The 18,417-nt window shown below is 39.7% G+C and overlaps 2 protein-coding genes across 38 annotated transcripts in view; both read right to left on the bottom strand.

Moving 5' to 3' along the window:
- SLMAP (sarcolemma associated protein) overlaps positions 1-17,104 on the bottom strand; it is a 152,008-nt gene extending 134,904 nt beyond the window's left edge. For 36 of the 37 annotated variants that reach the window (XM_032411553.1, XM_032411551.1, XM_032411569.1 and 33 more), the window contains exon 1: positions 16,846-17,065. In XM_032411553.1, the coding sequence (XP_032267444.1) occupies positions 16,846-17,043 (198 nt within the window). In that variant the 5' untranslated portion in view covers positions 17,044-17,065. Of the gene's footprint in view, positions 1-16,845 lie in introns of all 37 variants that reach the window. The other variant, XM_032411575.1, reaches the window with a different exon arrangement.
- Positions 17,105-17,273: 169 nt separating this feature from the next.
- Positions 17,274-18,172, bottom strand: LOC116636954 (translation initiation factor IF-2-like). The gene is made up of 2 exons (XM_032412148.1): positions 18,157-18,172; positions 17,274-17,931 (listed from the first exon to the last, which is right to left on the bottom strand). Exons 1-2 carry the CDS (start codon positions 18,170-18,172, stop codon positions 17,297-17,299), a joined length of 651 nt encoding a protein of 216 aa, XP_032268039.1. The 3' UTR covers positions 17,274-17,296.
- Between the last annotated feature and the right edge of the window lie 245 nt (positions 18,173-18,417).

Genomic DNA, 18,417 nt, shown 5'->3' with positions numbered 1-18,417 from the left:
CTCCGTGCTCAGTAGGGAGTGTATTTAAGGATTCCCTCTCTCCCTCTGCCCCTCCCCCTGCTCGTGTGTTCTCTCTCTCTCTCAAATAAGTAAATAAATCTTTTAAAAAAACCATAAAAAAAGAATAATAAGGTAACATTATGCATAATTTTATGCCAATAAACCCAAAAACTTAGATGAAATAGGCAAATTTCTTGAAAGATACAAACTACCAAAGTTAACTCTAGAAGAAATAAGTAACTTGAAAAGTCCCGATTATCAAGAAACTCAATTGATAGTTTAAAACTTTCCACACAAAAATAAATAAAATACAAACAGACCTAAATGGCTTCATTAGTGAATTCTACCAAGTATTTAAAACTAATCCTTCATAAACACATATGCAAAAATCCTTGACAAAATATAAGCAAATCAAATCTAGCAGTATATTAAAAAAAATACAGTATAAAGTGGAGTTTATCCCAGGAATGTAAAGTTGGTTTAATATTCAAAAATCAATCACTGTAACTCATCAAATCAACAACAGAGCACATGAGTTCCTATTGCTCTACAGTGTCATCTACACTTGATATTAACCAATTTTTTAAGGTGTTGGTTTTTTTTTTTTTTCCAGTTATCTCTACATACAACGTGGAGCTCCAACTCAGAACCCTGAGATCAAGAGTCTCTTGCCCTACTGACTGTGCCAGCCTGGCACCCCAATATTACTCAACTTTTTTTGTTTTATTTTATTTATTTATTTTTTGAGAGAGAGAGAAAGCCCGCATGAGCAGGGGGTGGGCAGGGGCAGAGGGAGAGAGAGAATCTTAAGCAGGCTCCATGCCCAACAGACAGAGCCCGACTTGGGGCTCCATCTCACAACCCTGAGATCATGACCTGAGCCAAAATTAAGAGTCAGATGCTTAACCGACTGAGCCACCCAGGTGCCCCTATTCAACTTTGTAAGTGAGCATAAATGGTATCTGAAGGTTTAAGTTTACAGTCCCCTAGTTATGTTGAACATCTGGTGTTAGTTTATTGGTCATTCTTCTTTCTTCTTCTGTGAAATTCTTTTTTGCGTCTTTTAGCCATTTTTTCCCCTTGGGTTGCATTTTTTATTAATTTGAACAAATCCTTTCTATATTCTGGACACTAATCCTTTGCAAGTCATATGTTTTACAAGTTTCTTCCCCTAGTTGTTTTTCTTCTTCACTTTTTTCATTTTAATGAAAAAAATAATTCTAACATATTTGAATTTATCAATCTTTTACTCCAATGTGCACTTTTTGTGAATTCTTTATGCCCTTCCCTACCCCAAGGTCATAAAGATACTCCATACTCTAAGAGGCTTAAAAAAATAAAAGACAAATTTCTTAAGTTAGTACTTCTATAATTCCTTTGGAGAAAGTGTTGGCAATAAATTTTTTAACTACCTACTAAATACTAGGCACTGCACCTATATTGTAGGGTTATAAGGCAGCATAGGCTGTTACACTTACTTATAAGGAGACTGTAAACTAAATAATAATTAAAGAGCTAACCCAGAATAATACATAATAAAGGGCTAAGTTTTGTGATAAACATGATCAACGTTCAAAATAGTAAGAAAAGGGATAAATCGGTGAGAATTGTGGCATTCAGTAAAATTACATGAAGAAAAGCATTAAACCTTCACTTAATAATTCTGACTGAGAATAACAAGAATTTAACCAAACATATCCATATTTTAGGGGTGCCTGTGTGGCTCAGTTGGTTAAGCATCTGCCTTCGGTTCAGGTCATGATCCCAGGGTCCTGGGATCAAGTCCGCATCCCATCGGGCTCCCTGCTCAGCTGGGAGTCTGCTTCTCCCTCTCCCCCTGCCCACCACCCCAGCTTGTGCTCTAAGTAAATAAAATCTTAAAAAAAAAAAATAAAATAAAATAGTCAACAGAGGGGCGCCTGTCTGTGGAGCATGCAACGCTTGGGTCTTGGGGTTGTGAGTTCAAGCCCTGCACTGGGCATAGAGATTAAAGTATTTTTTAAAAAATCATTAATAAAATAAAATAATAAAATAGCCAACAGATAAAAACCACAAAGTCTGAATTAATGCAAGCTTGCATGTGACAGTAACAGAAAATGGAAAATATAAGTAACAATGTAAAACACACATAAACATTATAGTGCTTAGGGTCTTACATAAATCAGATTTAACCAGCCCAACTCTGCACACAACCAGAAAATTCAAAATTCAAAAGCAAAAGACAGCTGGCAGTTTAAATGAGTTGGATAACAGAATCAACTGCTACTATCAGAGTATTATATAGTCATAAAACTGGAGCTATGACACTGATTCCAGAAAAAAGAAAGAGGACCCTCTTCTTGCAAGTCTTTTTAAAAGTAACTGAACTTAAAACTTGAAGAATTTTTCTCCAGCCCCAACATTCAGATACCAACACTACAAATATTTTGTTTCAGGGGAATAATATTTTGGAAGCAGGACTTAAATATCAGAATTACTTTATATATGAAGCATAGAACGTAACAGTTAATCAGCAGGCCTATAACAAAACACTCATTTCAGAAAATAATTCTCAAAATTTATAATTTACTAGCACAACTAAGCCTCCATACCACTACAATGACAAAGCAGTAATAAATAAAAATTAGTAAAAGTAGGAAGGAATATTTACTAATTTTTATAACACAACACCTAATATTTGAAAGTGCTTTTTAGTCACTTTCTCACACATTAACAGTTTACCTATCATTATATCAGCTTTCAAAATAGCTGCAGCTAAAACAAAGGATAAAATTTTGATACAATTCTCAAATCAGGTCACTAGTGAGGGAAGTGGGAGGGAAGAATTATTAAAACCAAGTACAGTGCCAATAAACTTGACTGATGCTTTTCTGAAAACCACTTCCACACAACTGGCAACTATGAACCAAAAACTCAGCTTAGAGTATCAATTTAAAATGGCAAGGGGTGCCTGGCTCAGTAGGTTGAACGTATGACTCTTGTTTTGGCTCAAGTCATGATCTCAGGGTTGTGAGATGGAGCCCCAGACTGGGCTCCGAACTCAGCAGAGTCTGCTTGAGATTCTTTCCAACTCCCTCTCTCTCTGCCCCCCCCCCACATTCTCTCTTTTTAAAATCTTTAAAATGGAATTTAGTAATTCCACATAAGTTTTATGCTTTAAAACATATTTCTACTGGAAGTCTGATATAGGGTCTATCACTTTACACCTGCCTCTGACTTTGACATTCACATGCATTATTTTTTTCATCATTATCTTTGTAACTTCCTTTATTGTTCATTCAAAATATTAAATCTATACTTCTGGCATAATCAGAAATGGTATTTAAATGAACGTATTCCAGAATTTAAAATGACTGACAAAAGAACTACACCTTAAAACGATGCACACAGCGCAATCTTTTCATGTGCCAAGAGAGAAACAATCTTGAAAATAAGAACTCATACCTTGGAACCTTTAAATCTTGCCTATTCACTATACCTATGAATCCAATCTTCACCACTTTCCAATCACCCTAATATCGCTCTCTCTCTCTGACAAATAAATAAAAAATAAATAAAATCTTAAAAAAAAAAATACAACTGTCTCCTATCTTTCTGAGCTTATGCCTTTTTATGTAGACCTTTATGCACCCAGGACATGTTATTTTCTACCTTAAATCTTTAAGATCTAGTTCAAGTCCCCCTTCCTAAACAAGCCTTCCCTACCTTAATCACATAGAGCACTTAATTCCATTTAGAACTTAATTCTTTCCTAATTGTTTATGGAAGTTAGTTTTGGCTTCCAAATTAAACTCTAACCTCTTTAAAGACTGAAGTAACATCTTAATCCTTCATTATGTCCCACGTTGCCTAATACAGGACATGTGCTCTTTTACATATTCCCTGATGACTGACTAGATTCTCATCATATTACTTATTCAGCTCCTTTCATTTCAAATCTTCAAGTAAGGCAAACCAAGTATGCTACTGATTTTTATTGTTATTAACAGGGAAACTCTACAAACTTGGTAGTATTGGATAATGGATATTAATTATAAGACTATTTGAACTATTTTTTAAAAATATTTATTTATTTGACAGAGAAAGAGAGCAAGAGAGCACAAGCAGGGGGAGCATCAGAGGGAGAGGGAGAAGCAGGCTCCCAGCTGAGCAGGGAGCCCAACATGGGTCTCAATCCCAGGACTCCAGGATTATAACCTAAGCCAAAGGCAGATGCTTAACCAACTGAGCCACCCAGGCACCCTTTTAATATTTGAACTATTTTTATACACAACAATTCTGACACTAAATGCATGGTGTCTTCTAATATCACTTCTCTAACTCTCCAATACAAGTTGGATGTCCTTCAATTCCATTCTTACACTATCTACCTGGAATTAATGTCAGATTCCACAAGTTAAGGGCTCAGTGCAACAAGACTGCACCCACTTGAGATGCCAGTCAAAAGTCCCAAGTCGTCACTGATACTTCTAACCAACTAGCTATAAATTCAGAGGATTCCTAATTCACGCCTCACTAAACTCACTAAAATGACTCGAAGAACTCAGGAAAGTGCTTTACTTACTATTACTGGTTTATTACAGAGAATACAACTCGGGAACAGCCAAATGGAAGAGATGCACAGGGCAAGGTCTGGGGGAAGGCACTTCCATGCCCTCTCCCGGTAAACCACCCTCCCAGCACCTCATACTGTTCACCAAACCCAAAGGTCCCTGAATTTCAATAGTTAAGAGTTTTTATAGAGCTCAATCTGCAGCCCACACCCCCTTTCCTGGAGATTGTTAAATGGGGCTGAAAGGTCCAATCCTCTGATCACATGGTCTTTCTGGTGACCAGCCCCCATCCTGAAGCTACTAGGATCCCCCCAGCCTCCAGTCATCTTATCAGCATACAAAAGACATTCATCACTCCAGAGATTGCAAGAGTTTTAGGAGTAGTACACCAAGAACCTGGGATGAAGACCGAATATTTGTTTTTTTATTATATCACACTATTTCTTTAACACCTTAAAAAGAGTTCCAAGGTTGCAAATAATTTAGTTACTTCAGGAGACTCTAAGGACAGACATTCAAAGGAGAAAACTATTTAGCAATGAAAAAGCCCACTTACGGAAAAAAGGCATACAGGTCTTATTGTGCAAACACACCAACTAAAATAAAGAAAAATTACAACAGCGACAAGTTATTGAGTACTCATTCTATGCCAGGCATTCTGCTAACTGCTTTACATGAATTCTCATTAAATCTCTACAATAGTTCTATGAGGTGAATCCCAGTATTAGCCTACTTTCACAGATGGGGGAAAGTGAAGCACAGAGACTCCCTAAGGTCACACATCTGGCAAGCAATGGAGCCAGGATTCCAACTCAGGGAGTCCAGCTCCAGAATCTTTAACCTTTAGCCACACTGCCTCCCCTAGCCCCTCCTGCCAGCAGTGCTCAACTACCCCAAAGACGTGATAGTTCTATTTGCCCCTCCCCAACTCCATTAACTTTGGGTTTGCATTTCCCAGAATACACCATTCTCTTTTAGGCTTTTCTGCCTCAAATACATACTGTTCCCTTGGGCTGGAATGCCCTGCCCCCCACTTTTTAAAAGATTTTATTTTTAAGTAATCTCTATACCCAATGTGGGGCTCCAACTTACCCCCCAAGACCAAGAGTCCCACGCTCCACAAAATAAGCCAGCTAGGCACCCCTGGAATGCCCTGCTCTTTTTCTATGCAGCTAGCAAAACCCTATTCACTCTTCAAACAGCAGTGTTTTTTAAAAACAACTTTCTCTGTGAAGCCCTCTTCCTTCCTTCCACATTTTCTGCCTCCAATCCTGGGGGAAGGAATACATCACTCCCTTAGCTACTTTGAAACAATGATTCACGGATACTTCTATTGTTGGACTTATTTGTGTTATAATTCTATTTTTCAGTACTACCTACTGGGCATTATACCACAATGCAAGCATGTGACACTCAGATACTTGTTAAAGAGTAGGAATGCATAATGGTCCAAGTTTAAGTTCGACTATAATTTAAGTGAACACTTTTTGCTAGTCAAGACAACATTATTCATTCTCATAATATTTTACTACCCTCTATGTGCCTACATACCCAAAAGATTCACTGGTGACACTCCCCCATGTTTATTACAGCATTATTTATAACAGCCAAAATATAGAAGCAATCCAAGTGTCCACTGACAGATGAATGGATAAAGAAGATGTAGAAGATATATGTACACATATATACACACATACATACACACATACACACACACACACACACACACACACACACACACACACAGTGGAATATTACCCAGCCATAAAAAAATGAATGAGCTTTTGCCATCCGTGACAACATGGAGAGACCTTAAGGGTATTATGCTAAGTGAAATAAGCCAGATAGAGAAAAACAAATACTATATGATTTCACTTACATGTGGAATCTAAAAAAACAAAACAAATGAATAAACAAATAAACAAAAAGCAGAAACAGACCCATAAATACAGAGAACAAACTGATGGTTGCCAGAGAGGAAGAGTGTGGAGGGATGGGTAAAATGGGTAAAGAGGAGTGGGAGATACAGGCTTCCAGTTATGGAATGAAGAAGTCATGTGGATAAAAGACACAGCAAAGGGAACATAGTCAACAGTACTATAATAGCATTGTATGGTGACAGATGGTAGCTACACTTGTGGTGGGCATAACATAATACATAGAGTGGTACAATTACTATGTTGTACACCTGAAATTAATGTAACATTGTGTGTCAATTATACTTCAATTAAAAAGAAAAAGATTCACTGGTGAATAAAATTATTATCTTAAGCTCCCCAGGTTCAGATTGGGGCTTTTCAACTCTATCTTTCCACCATTTCCCAACTCCCACATTAAGACCTTGGCACTACGGCTTCTCAGTAATATCAAAATTGTGCCTATTCACAAACATTTCAATATTGGAAACACACTCTCCATCTACTAAATTTTTTAGAACATCTAACCAATAAGATAGTAAGAATATTTGTCACTAAGAAGTAGTGACAAATATTAAGCTACAGGTAGTTCAAAAGTGGCTCTGCTAATCTCACCCACATTTGAACGGTTGTTCCGCACACTTCTACTTCCTACACCCTAATCTGCTTTCACTAAGCTATTACTCCATCTAACATTCTTTTTTTTAGAAGAGCTTTTGTGAGATATAATTGACATGCCACACAATTCACTAATTTAAACTATACATTTCAGAGTGGTGCAACCATCACCACAATCAATTTTATAACATTTTCATCACCTGAAAAAAAAACCCATACCTATTTACCAGTCACTCCCTCTATTAGTCAGGGTTCTTCAGAGAAGCAGGACCAACAGGATGCGTGTATATATACAGAGAGAGATTTATTTTAAGGAATTGGTTCACATGACTGTCAGGTCTGAAATCTGCAGGGCAGACCAGCAGGCTAGAGACACAGGCAAGAACTGCTCTTGCAGTCTTGAGTATGATGGTTCTATAAAGACAGAATTCCTTCAGAGGAACCTCAGTTTTTTCTCTTAAGGTCTTCAACTAACTGAATGAGGCCCACCCACATTCTGAAGGGTAATCTGCTTTATTCAATGTCTACTGATTTAAATGTTAATCACATTTTATTTTATTTTATTTAAAGATTTTATTTATTTGAGAGAGAGAGGTAGAGACAGAGCACAAGCGGGGGCGGGGGAGGGGAAGAGGGAGAGGGAGAAGCAGACTCCCCACTGAGCAGGGAGCCTGACATGGGGCTTGATCCCAGGACCCTGACATCATGACCTGAGCCAAAGGCAGATGCTTAACCAAATGAGCCACCCAGGCACCCCAATGTTAATCACATTTTTAAAAATACCTTCAGAGCAACATCTAAACTGGCATTTAACCAAAAATTGGCTACTATGGCCTAGCCAAATTGTCATATAAAATTAACCATCACACTCACTGTTACTCCCAAACCCTGGAAACCACTAATCTACTTTCTATGGATTTGCTTATCTTACACATTTCATACAAACAGACAAACAGAATTATACAACATGTGGCCTTTTGTGTCTGGCTTCTTTCACTTAGCATAGTGTTTCCAAGGTTCATCCACATTGTAGTATGTATAAGTACTTAATTCCTTTTTATTGCTGAATAATATTCCATTATATGGTATACCACAATTTATTTACCCATTCATCAGTTGATGGTAAATTTGGGTTCTTTCCACTTTTTTTATTATTATGAATAATGCTACTATGAACATTAAAACATCTAAGTTTTTGTACGGACATACGCTTTCATTTCTCTTGGGTATATATCTAGGAGTAAAACTGCTGGGTTATATAGTAACTCTATAACATTCCTTTTCACCAAGCAAACTGAAACAATTCAGAACTATAAATTTGTCTCTTCTACAAGCATAACTACCATAGCTATACTGGTAACATACAGCATGGTCTTATTTTCTATCCCCGAATTTTTGAAATGTAAGGAATTTTATAACTAGCATCTAATAATATAGTTAGTATTTCAATAAACAATTAAAAAACAAAATATAGTCATTTTTTCTACATTAGATTTTATGTATGGGGGGTCATACGTGTATTTATATATACACACATTTTACTTAAAACAGAACCTCCAAACATACTAAACTTAGAAAAAAATATCTTTTTTCATATATTATAGTATCTGAACAGTGATACTCCAATATCTTTTCATGTAAAGAGGTGTTTTTATTCAACCTGTAAAATGTTAAAAGATTAATAAATACTGTTTGAGGAACTAATCTTCAATTAAAACTCTAAAATAGGGGCGCCTGGATGGCTCAGTCGTTAAGCGTCTGCCTCCGGCTCGGGTCATGATCCCGGGGTCCTGGGATCGAGCCCCGCATCGGGCTCCCTGCTCAATGAGGAGCCTGCTTCTCCCTCTCCCACTCCCCCTGCTTGTGTTCCTGCTCTCGCTGTCTCTCTCTCCGTCAAATAAATAAATAAAATCGTCTAAAAAAATTTAAAAAAAAAACAACTCTAGGGGCGCCTGGGTGGCTCAGTCGTTAAAGCGTCTGCCTTCGGCTCAGGTTGTGATCCCAGGGTCCCGGGATCGAGCCCCGTATCAGGCTCCCTGCTCCAAAGGAAGGCTGTTTCTCTCTCTCCCACTCCCCCTGCTTGTGTTCCCTCTCTCGCTGTGTCTCTCTCTGTCAAATAAATAAATAAAATCTTTAAAAAAAAAAAAAGAAAAAAAAACAACTCTAAAATATCTTAGAGTTCATAGACAATAAGGTTTTTATTTCAATGCATTTTTTTTCTTCTGATATACTTTTCACTAACAGGTTGGTGATGAGATTAATAATGACTAAGAGTGTTGAGGTAGCAAAAAATAGAGTGGCGAAAAGTGTGCATTCTGCAATTAGATGACTGGAATATGAATCCTGACTCCACCACTATCTATCTTTGTTACCCTGAAATTCCTTCACCTCTCTGAACCTGTCTTCTTATCTGTAAACAGGACAATAACACTATCTACTTCAAAAGTTTGTTGTGAGGATTAAATGAGATAATTTTACAGCAGTCTTGATGCAAGTTTTTCCAAGGCTGTTTCATTCATTTGCATAAACACCCAAATCCGAATCAGTTGCCTGAATGCAAGCCTAAGAAAAAATATATTTATTGCTGGAAGTATTAGAGGTATGTTTAAAAAAAATGCTAGTTGACTCAGAGAAATAATTAACTCAGGTTCTTGCAGTCTTTGGAAGCCTGTCATATGACAAGCATTTTAGTTATGCACCCAGAAAATAACAGCTTAGATTATCTTTCAAGAGAGCAAAAGACAGATTTTCATTATAGTAATTGTTCAGTCCATAATAAGATAGCTTAGAATAAATGTCTAATAGTTGGCTGTCATTTCAAGGGGGAAAAAATCTAGATTTTGGTCCCAACTCCCATAGTTATTAATAGATGACCTTGTACAAATAACCTCTAAACATCCAACTTCTTTTGGATAAAAGGTACCCAGCCTGTAGCTGCTCTACCTACCTCCTAAGAGTGTTATACAGATCAAGTGAAAGAAGAAAGCACTCTGACTATAAAACCCTTAAAATAAAAGTATTATTTTGCATGAGAATAGATATATATGTAATAGCTCAAAATTAATGTCACTAAACACAAGATAATCTATAGTCCCAAAATGCTTAGCAAACTGTCATGCACACTGCAAATTCTCAATAAGTAATGATTTTTACAAAGACTACTTATTGGTAATTGAGTCCATGATCTCAAATTAAGGACTAACTCAAATGACCTTCTGCCCTTTGACCCTCCTCAGGGTTTGCAGAAGTACAGACCACTCCATTGTTCACATTTCACTCATTCAAACATTTATGTAGTGCCTATCCTCTTGTTCTCAAGAGCTCACATCTGGCAGGGCAAGCACATTTGCATTATAGTTATTTTGTTGTCTGTCCCATAATGAAATTATATACAAAGTTCTATGGGGGTATAAAGGAAGAAGCAATTAATTCTTTAGTCAGTGGGAGTTAGGGAAGGTTTCACATTGAAACTGGGCCTCAAGGGATGAAGGGGAAAGGTCATTCTGGAAGACAAAACAGCAAAAAAGGCACTTGTTCTAGGAACAGAGAGCACTGTCACACAGCTACTGCACAGTTTGGGGCAAAGGAAAAAAAGTAATAGAAGATGGAGCTGGAAAAAAGGGAAATAAGAGACAGATTTTGAAGGGGTTTGTACATCATGTTAAAAATTAATGGGGCAACAACCAAGATTTGGGGGCAGACGTAAACTGTTCATTTACTTATAGTGGCAATGAGAGAAACATGCACAGGAAGAGTCCTTAGAACATTTCCATAGCTAACAAATGCCATCATTTTTCTTGATTCAAGTAACTGACAACACATTAAGAACCAATCTCACAGTCTTTTCACTTAAAAGTCTAAATGACAGACACTCTCCTCCCTATTTACCAAAGAGAATAGATACTAAGCTCTAACATAAATACCACTTGAGAAAACCAAATAGGAGCCTGAGAAGGCAGAGTAAATTCAACCTAAGGAGAAAAGTCAAATATCTAAGCAGGAAAAAAAAAAAAAAAAAGCTTTAAGTATATACACCATCCACATTTTTAACTTGAATAGGTAAAAGATTTCATTAATTTTCCACTATTGTGAAAAGTATGAAATGAAAGTGTGCTTTGGATATACAACCTGGCCTTCTGAACATGTTTACATCAATGTGCCTTAAACATAACATTTGTCAATTATATTACTTTCTCACAAAAACCAGCACCTCTTAATGACATTTTTACTTCTATCAACAAAAAAAATTTGGTAAAACAATACACAAACAAATAAAATCAATAATCTGCTATTGTCCCAAAAGCTGAGGCCAGGATCTTTGCTGTCATGTTTAGATAGGGGAAGAAAAAAAACTATCTTGACTGACAAATTCTGAAGATTCTTCCTTTGCAATGACTTCCTTGCAATGTGACATATCATTCCTGCTTTCATACCCTTACTTCAGCAATTCTTCCCACCCAAAACTCCTTCCCCTGACTGACTCTATTTACATCTGCCTTATTTTAAAAGTCCTAAGTAAGGTCTAACTTAAATTGTATCCTATCCATGAACCATCCTAAAATCTCCAGTACTTACAGAACCTCTCTTTTTTTTTTTTTAAAGATTTTATTTATTTATTTGACAGAGAGAGAGATAGCGAGAGCAGGAACACAAGCAGGGGGAGTGAGAGAGAGAGAAGCAGGCCCCCCGTGGAGCAGGGAGCCTGATGCGGGGCTCGATCCCAGGACCCTGGGACCATGACCTGAGCTGAAGGCAGACGCTTAACGACTGAGCCACCCAGGCGCCCCCAGAACCTCTCTTTTTGCTGAAGTCCTAATGAGCAAGTTAATATTCTTATCTTTTTTCACTTTCTGGCATTTAATCATTTTTATTCCCACTGTGAATAGGGTCAATGCCCTGACAATATGACATCAGATCTAAACTGTTAAAAGCCTTGCAGTAGCAGAGTAGTTAAGAGCTTGGGTTCTAGACTCTTAAGAGTCAAAAGTTGGAATACCAACATTCAAATCCCAACTCTACCATTTATTAGCTATGTGAACTCGGGCAAGTTAATCTAATCTAATATCTCTGTGCCTTAATTTCCTCATAGGTTAATATGGGAAAAATAAGCAGCTATCTTAAATAGTTACTTAAGGATTAAGTTAACATGTAAAGCATTCAGAACTGGGTATGGTACATAGCGCACAACAAGTATTAATTAAGCTGTTACCCATTTGTCCTTGCTCCAAGGCCTCCCTACATATTGTTGTTCTATCACTTCTAAATGGTGGTTCTGCTGTGTCAGTCCCCTGCAAAGAACTTTCCCTGGCCTTCCACAGTACATGGGTCCATGCTCTTAGCTTGGTAATCAAGGCACTCACAACTATCTCCTCAGTTTAAGCTACTCAGCATCTGCTTTATACAAAATAAGAAACAGACATATAAGGCAGACACCCTCTCTTCCAGAGTCTGACAACTACTTATAAAAAAGAGATACAAACATAAAAACGTCACACAGAATGGACGTTCACACATAGATACTCTCCAAAAAACTCCAATCCAACAAAATCAACTTCATCAGTGACTGGAAGATGTCAAACTCATTCAAAATTACCTGCTTTTGTCTGTTTTATTCTACTCTCGTCCACCCAAAACACACAAAAACCACCCAAAAAGACCTTTTCTTAAGGTGTACCTATCCACTTCTATTGTAAAGTCTAATTCAAACACCATCACCCTTGCCATTTAAACTTACTTAATACTATTTTATTTCAATCAACTGTTGTTGTTTTTTTTAAGATTTTATTTATTTGAGAGAGAGAGAGTGAGGGAGAGCATGAGCTGGGGGAGAGGCAGAAGCAGATTCCCCGCTGAGCAGGGAGCCTGACACAGGGCTTGATCCCAGGACCCTGGTATCATGACTGGAGCCAAAGGCAGACACTTAACAGACTGCACCACCCAGGCGCCCTTCTCAATCAACTGTTATTAAGGTGTATAGTCACCCTCTGTATCCAAAATATAAGCTCCCAGAAAGAATAACAATTTCTAACCAGTTGTTTTCTTCCCTCTCACCACTGTGCCCTCCATTAAAACAGATCATTATAGAACAGGTGCTCAAAAATATGCATTGAATTTAAGTAAAAAAAGTGAAAATGGAAGTAGAATACTACTATCACTTATACCTAATTACTAAGTAAACTATAGTGAGAGTGGAAATAGACTACTGTATCAACCATTAGACTATCACCTGTCCACAGAGACTCAAATCAAATCAGAAGGAGGCAGTCCACTCACTACTCCTATGTAACCACCATATGGGTAGATTTGCTTGTTCAGTGGTACCTTGGTCAAAAGAAGGATTAATAACCATTCTATTATATGCCATCTAATTTGAAGAGCTTGACCTCCAAAGAGAAGTGAAGTATGATACACAGGGTCAGCATCCAAGCAGGGCAATAACGGACTGCTACACCCCTGAGTAGATGATTTGGGAAAACGTATTAAATTCCACTCTATGGCAAACCTGTCACCCTCCAACCTGCAGGTTTTCAGTACCATAACACACTCCACAAACTTAGCATTAAAAAGTGTCACCTAGGGGCGCCTGCGTGGCTCAGTCGTTAAGTGTCTGCCTTGGGCTCAGATCATGATCCCAGGGTTCTGGGATCAAGCCCCGCATCGGCCTCCTTGCTCGCCAGGAAGCCTGCTTCTCCCTCTCCCACTCTCCCTGCTTGTGTTCCTGCTCTCGCTGTCTCTCTCTCTGTCAAATAAATAAAAAAACCTTAAAAAAAAGTGTCACCTAGATTTCCATGTGCCTATGTTTTGCAGATTTTCTACAATGAATATGTATTACTTGAATAATCAGAAAGTTTCAAGTGTTTATTACTTTTTCCAGCTTTTAATGGGTCTCCTATTAATGGCCAGTGCAGAATGCAAAAATCACAAGGTAAAAGTCAACCAAAGGGTATATATTACTCCAATTCTCCACCGCCCAGGGAAAGTGCCAATTTGAACAAAGTTTTCAACTTCATATGTTTCAATTTAAAAGATTACTTCTACATATGCCATCACATGAAAGAAAAAACAATTCTCATTACCTTCCTAGGACTCCACAGCACTATAGAAATTGCGAAGAGCTGCCTAGATGGTTCGCTCTTCCCCACACCTCAAACACCCTCCTCCCTAAGGACTAAGCCCTTAATAAGGGCCACAAACAGGGTGCTAAGTAATTTACATGATTATCTCAATCCTCAAAACAATAGTAGGTACCACTATTATCCCCAGAAAACTAAAGCTTAGAGATGAGATGTTTGAAAAATAAAAACTTGCCTGAGGTGATGCTTATAGGAAGGGATTATATTATTGTATAAAGGAATTTGCTGGGAATATATATTAGGCTCAATGACTTGTCATGAGACAATTATAGCAGAAATCCTCAAACTGGAAATTTCACACATAGAAAACAGTAAGTGATATTTGGTCAATCTGTGGGTTTTCTTTGGAATTGTGCCTCAGGATACCTGGAACATAATAGGTGCTCAATAAAAACCTGTCTGTTCAAACCTAAATTTTAAATAATTTTATTCCTAAAACAATTTGATCACATGGCAAAATCTGACAGGTGATTTGTTTTTACTAGATTAGGTTGTGCAATAATCAATAATTATATCTCTACCTAAGTAATGGCCTCAAATCCTGTTTTTAGCTAAAGCAGAAAAAAAGTGAAAATGGTAGAAATGAGCTGTGTATCTTTTAAAGATAAGTTTTTCTAATTACAAATTCCATTCAAAATTTTAACATGTCATCTCAATTCATACAATACTCACTATGGATCTACCCTTAGCCATCTCAAAATAACCTACTGTGGGGGTTTTAGTATAGCCATGAAAAGCACTGCTCATGTAATCACTATTTTTTTTTTTTTTTTTTTTTTAAAGATTTTATTTATTTATTTGACAGAGAGAGAGGTAGCGAGAGCAGGAACACAAGCAGGGGGAGTGGGAGAGGGAGAAGCAGGCCTCCCGCCGAGCAGGGAGCCCGATGTGGGACTCGATCCCAGGACCCTGGGATCATGACCTGAGCCGAAGGCAGACGCCCAACGACTGAGCCACCCAGGCGCCCTATTTTTTAAATAAGTAGAAGAAAAAAGTCTGAGTCTCCTTTGAGTAGTGTACCAAAGTAAAGCAGGTGCATTTGCAGATTATGTACTTTAAGCAAACCTGTTATTTGATTAATTGGACCTTAGCTTAGACAAAAAGATCAAAGCTGGCTGAGTTAAGGCACTAGCAGTTAACTGATGTTTGAATTCGATAGCTGGAAAGATGAGTTCTATGAATACTCACTTTAAATGATTATGGGTAATCTATGAAGTCTTTCAGACACCCAAACTTTAGTTTCTAGGGAGAAAAAAAGGGTCTGTTCCATAGGTAAATGAACATCTGGTGTTACACAGAAAAATTAACATATTTTTCAGTTCTCATCCTACACACAGAGTAGGGCATAGGTATTATGCAAGTGCAATCTTTTCCTCCTTTCTTTGAAAAATGATTTCTGTAATAATTCCTTAATTCTGTAGCAACAGAAGTATTGCTTTCTCTCTTTTTTCTGAGGTTCAGGTTTCTTTCATTTCAAAATACCACTATTGAAAACTTAAATTCTTCTTTTAAAAAAAGACTTAATCATTTAACTCAGGAAGAGGGAGCGAAAAGTCAGGAGGTGAAGCCCAAGGTATTCCTATTAGTCTTACATAACTTACTCTAAGTTGGAACTGATTCAGTACCTCAATGAAAACCTGAGGTAAAAGCACAAAAATGAGTTCTTCAGTATATTCTCCACACACATAAGGTTTTAAAAATTGAAAGGGTCTTATTTAATTTTTTTCTTGTATTCTTAAAATATAAGCACCCACATGTATAGTAAATTAGGGTGCCAACTTAAAAATGCAAAAGGGTCACACTTAAAATAAAGGGCGTTAAATTCATCCTATCACATCTAGGTAATGCAATATTTGATAGAATTGGATATAATTTCAGAAAGTAAATTAATTTCCTAACACTGATTTTTAAATATCACCTCTGTAAGTATGCATTAAGTATTTTTAATAAGTTCTTGCAGGGAACATCAAAAAGTGATTTTCAAAAGCAATACATACATGTTCACCCAACTTGCAAACAAAACTCTGAAAACGTAGAGTTACAGTTGTTCATGCTTAATGAAATTGGCTTTGAAAATTGCAAATTACTCCTTCATGGGTAAATATGTATCAAATCTTTCAAAACTGTAAATTTACACAAACAACTGTCCTTGCTAGAAAGACCCTGATCTGAACTCAACTAAAAGCTGTGTTAACTACATCTCACCACTGAGACACCTGAGCCCCAGTGTAATACTCGCCACAGATTCCCAGCATTGCTTTGGGAACTGCTGCTTGCTTATTCAAGCACTGAACGGCAAATTCACCTTTCTAAAAAGACTGGAAGCAAGAAGCCAAGTTTCACTATCTAGTTTTCCCTAAATGAATTAGGGTTTGGGATTTCACTGGGAATGACCACATTATCAAGATGCCATCGCCCTCCCGAGGCATTTAATTACAATACCTTCTCTGTTTTCCATTCAACCACCTCAACTTAATCTCCAATAGAACCAGACACACAAAAAGTTGGTCCATGGCCTTGCTGAAAGTCTCCTCTGGGTGCAAACGCTGGGATCCTGCATACATTATGCAAAAAGAGCAAAGGGAAACGAAAAGTAAAGATTGTTAGATAATGTAGTGACATTACCTTGCCCGTCTTGTGATCAAACCAGACGAGAGCATGGTTCCTTGACAGCACTTTGCAATCAAAGGTAGCATTATTCTGCGCTGGTCGACAGCGGGCCACGGAGCGGCCGATTTTAATGGGCTCGTCCAGGTAGACATGGCGCTCCTGAAATGGGTGCGAGTTCGGGCGGCAAGTGAAGATGGCCAAGGCTGACGGCATCGAGGACAGACTGGGGGTGTCTCTCCTACCAAGGTACAAAGCGGAGTTCCACCGGATCCGGACTGCCCTTCACAAGCCTATACCCCTATCCCCCCCAAAATTTTAAATTAAAACAAACTGCGCATTGTCTAAGCATAACCAGTGAACATCAACAACTCTTCACTTGAGTGGGAAGACAAGCCAGCGCAAGCCCCATCACCTCCTTTAAAACCCAGCAGCGCCCGGATCGCACAAAGTCCCCAGCGGGCAGCTTTCAGTCCATCTTCTTCCCTGGGAAGAAAAGGCTCAAACATCGGCCAGCTTCGGCCAAGAAAACTCCTGGAAGACAGTTTGGGGACTGGAGGTATCCAAGCAGATGAGTCACACACCAATTCTTGTGTTTTGTTTGGGATCGCGGCCGCTTTTCCCCCTCGGTGGCGGAAATGTTGCGGCACTGCAGCATGAAGGAACGGTCGGTTCCGTGCGGCCAGGAAGGTCCTCTCGGGCCGAAGGAAGGTGTAGCCGAGCACCTCTGGGCAGCCACCGCCCCTCTTCGAGGGCCTCGGGGAGTGCAAAGGCAGAGGCGAGGGGGGCGGCAAGAGGGTCTAGACCGCCAGCGGGACAGTCTGCATCGCTCCTGCTGCGCGGAGGCCGCCCGGAAGGTGGCACGAGGTCCCTGGCACGAGCCGAGACGGCGGTAGCTGGGGTCCTTGGCGCGAGGAGCGGGGACAGGCAGAGGCGCGGGCAGCGGCCGAGTCGGGACTCCCGGGCACCTGGCGGGCGTCCCCGCGCCCAGGGCGGAGATCTGGCTCGGCAGGCCGGTGCGGACCGAGCGAGGCACAACCCCGGGGAGGCTCAGGGGTCTCGGCCCGCAGGAAGTTGGTCCCTGAACGCCTGGGCTCCTGGCTGCTGCTCAGCACACCGGCCGCCTTCTTTCAGGGTCGCCCCCGCGAGGGTCGCATCTCAGGGACGGCAGCCACAGCTCCCAGCGGACGAGGAGGTGGGGGAGGGAGGCTGGCCCGGAGATTAGGGGAGAGGCCTGGAGGCCCCGGGCTGGGTCCGCCGCAGCCTCCACCACTCGCGGCCGGTGGGACACGCTCAGGCTGTGCCCGACAAGGCAGGAAACTTTCCGACCTGGTGGGGAAAACATGAAAACAAACGGCCGTCAGGCGCCGGTGCCCGCCCGCCTTAGCCCGCACCCCCTTCAACCCGCCCCCCGCCAGTCTCCGCGACTGGCCACGACCTCGGCCAACCTCTCCGCGGACGAGCTGCGGGGATTTAGAGCCAGGACACCACGACGGGTCCAGCCTCCCTCGCCGCTGCCGCCGCCTCACCTTACCTTGCCAGCGCCGGCCGCCATAGTGACTCTGACTGAAACCTACCCGGTGCACCGCC

The sequence above is a fragment of the Phoca vitulina genome, unplaced genomic scaffold (genome assembly GCF_004348235.1).
Source record: "Phoca vitulina isolate PV1807 unplaced genomic scaffold, GSC_HSeal_1.0 scaffold13, whole genome shotgun sequence".
NCBI classification, from domain to species: Eukaryota; Metazoa; Chordata; class Mammalia; order Carnivora; family Phocidae; genus Phoca; species Phoca vitulina.
Note: the sequence above shows the minus strand (reverse complement) of the source record. Positions and strands in the feature narration are given on the sequence as shown.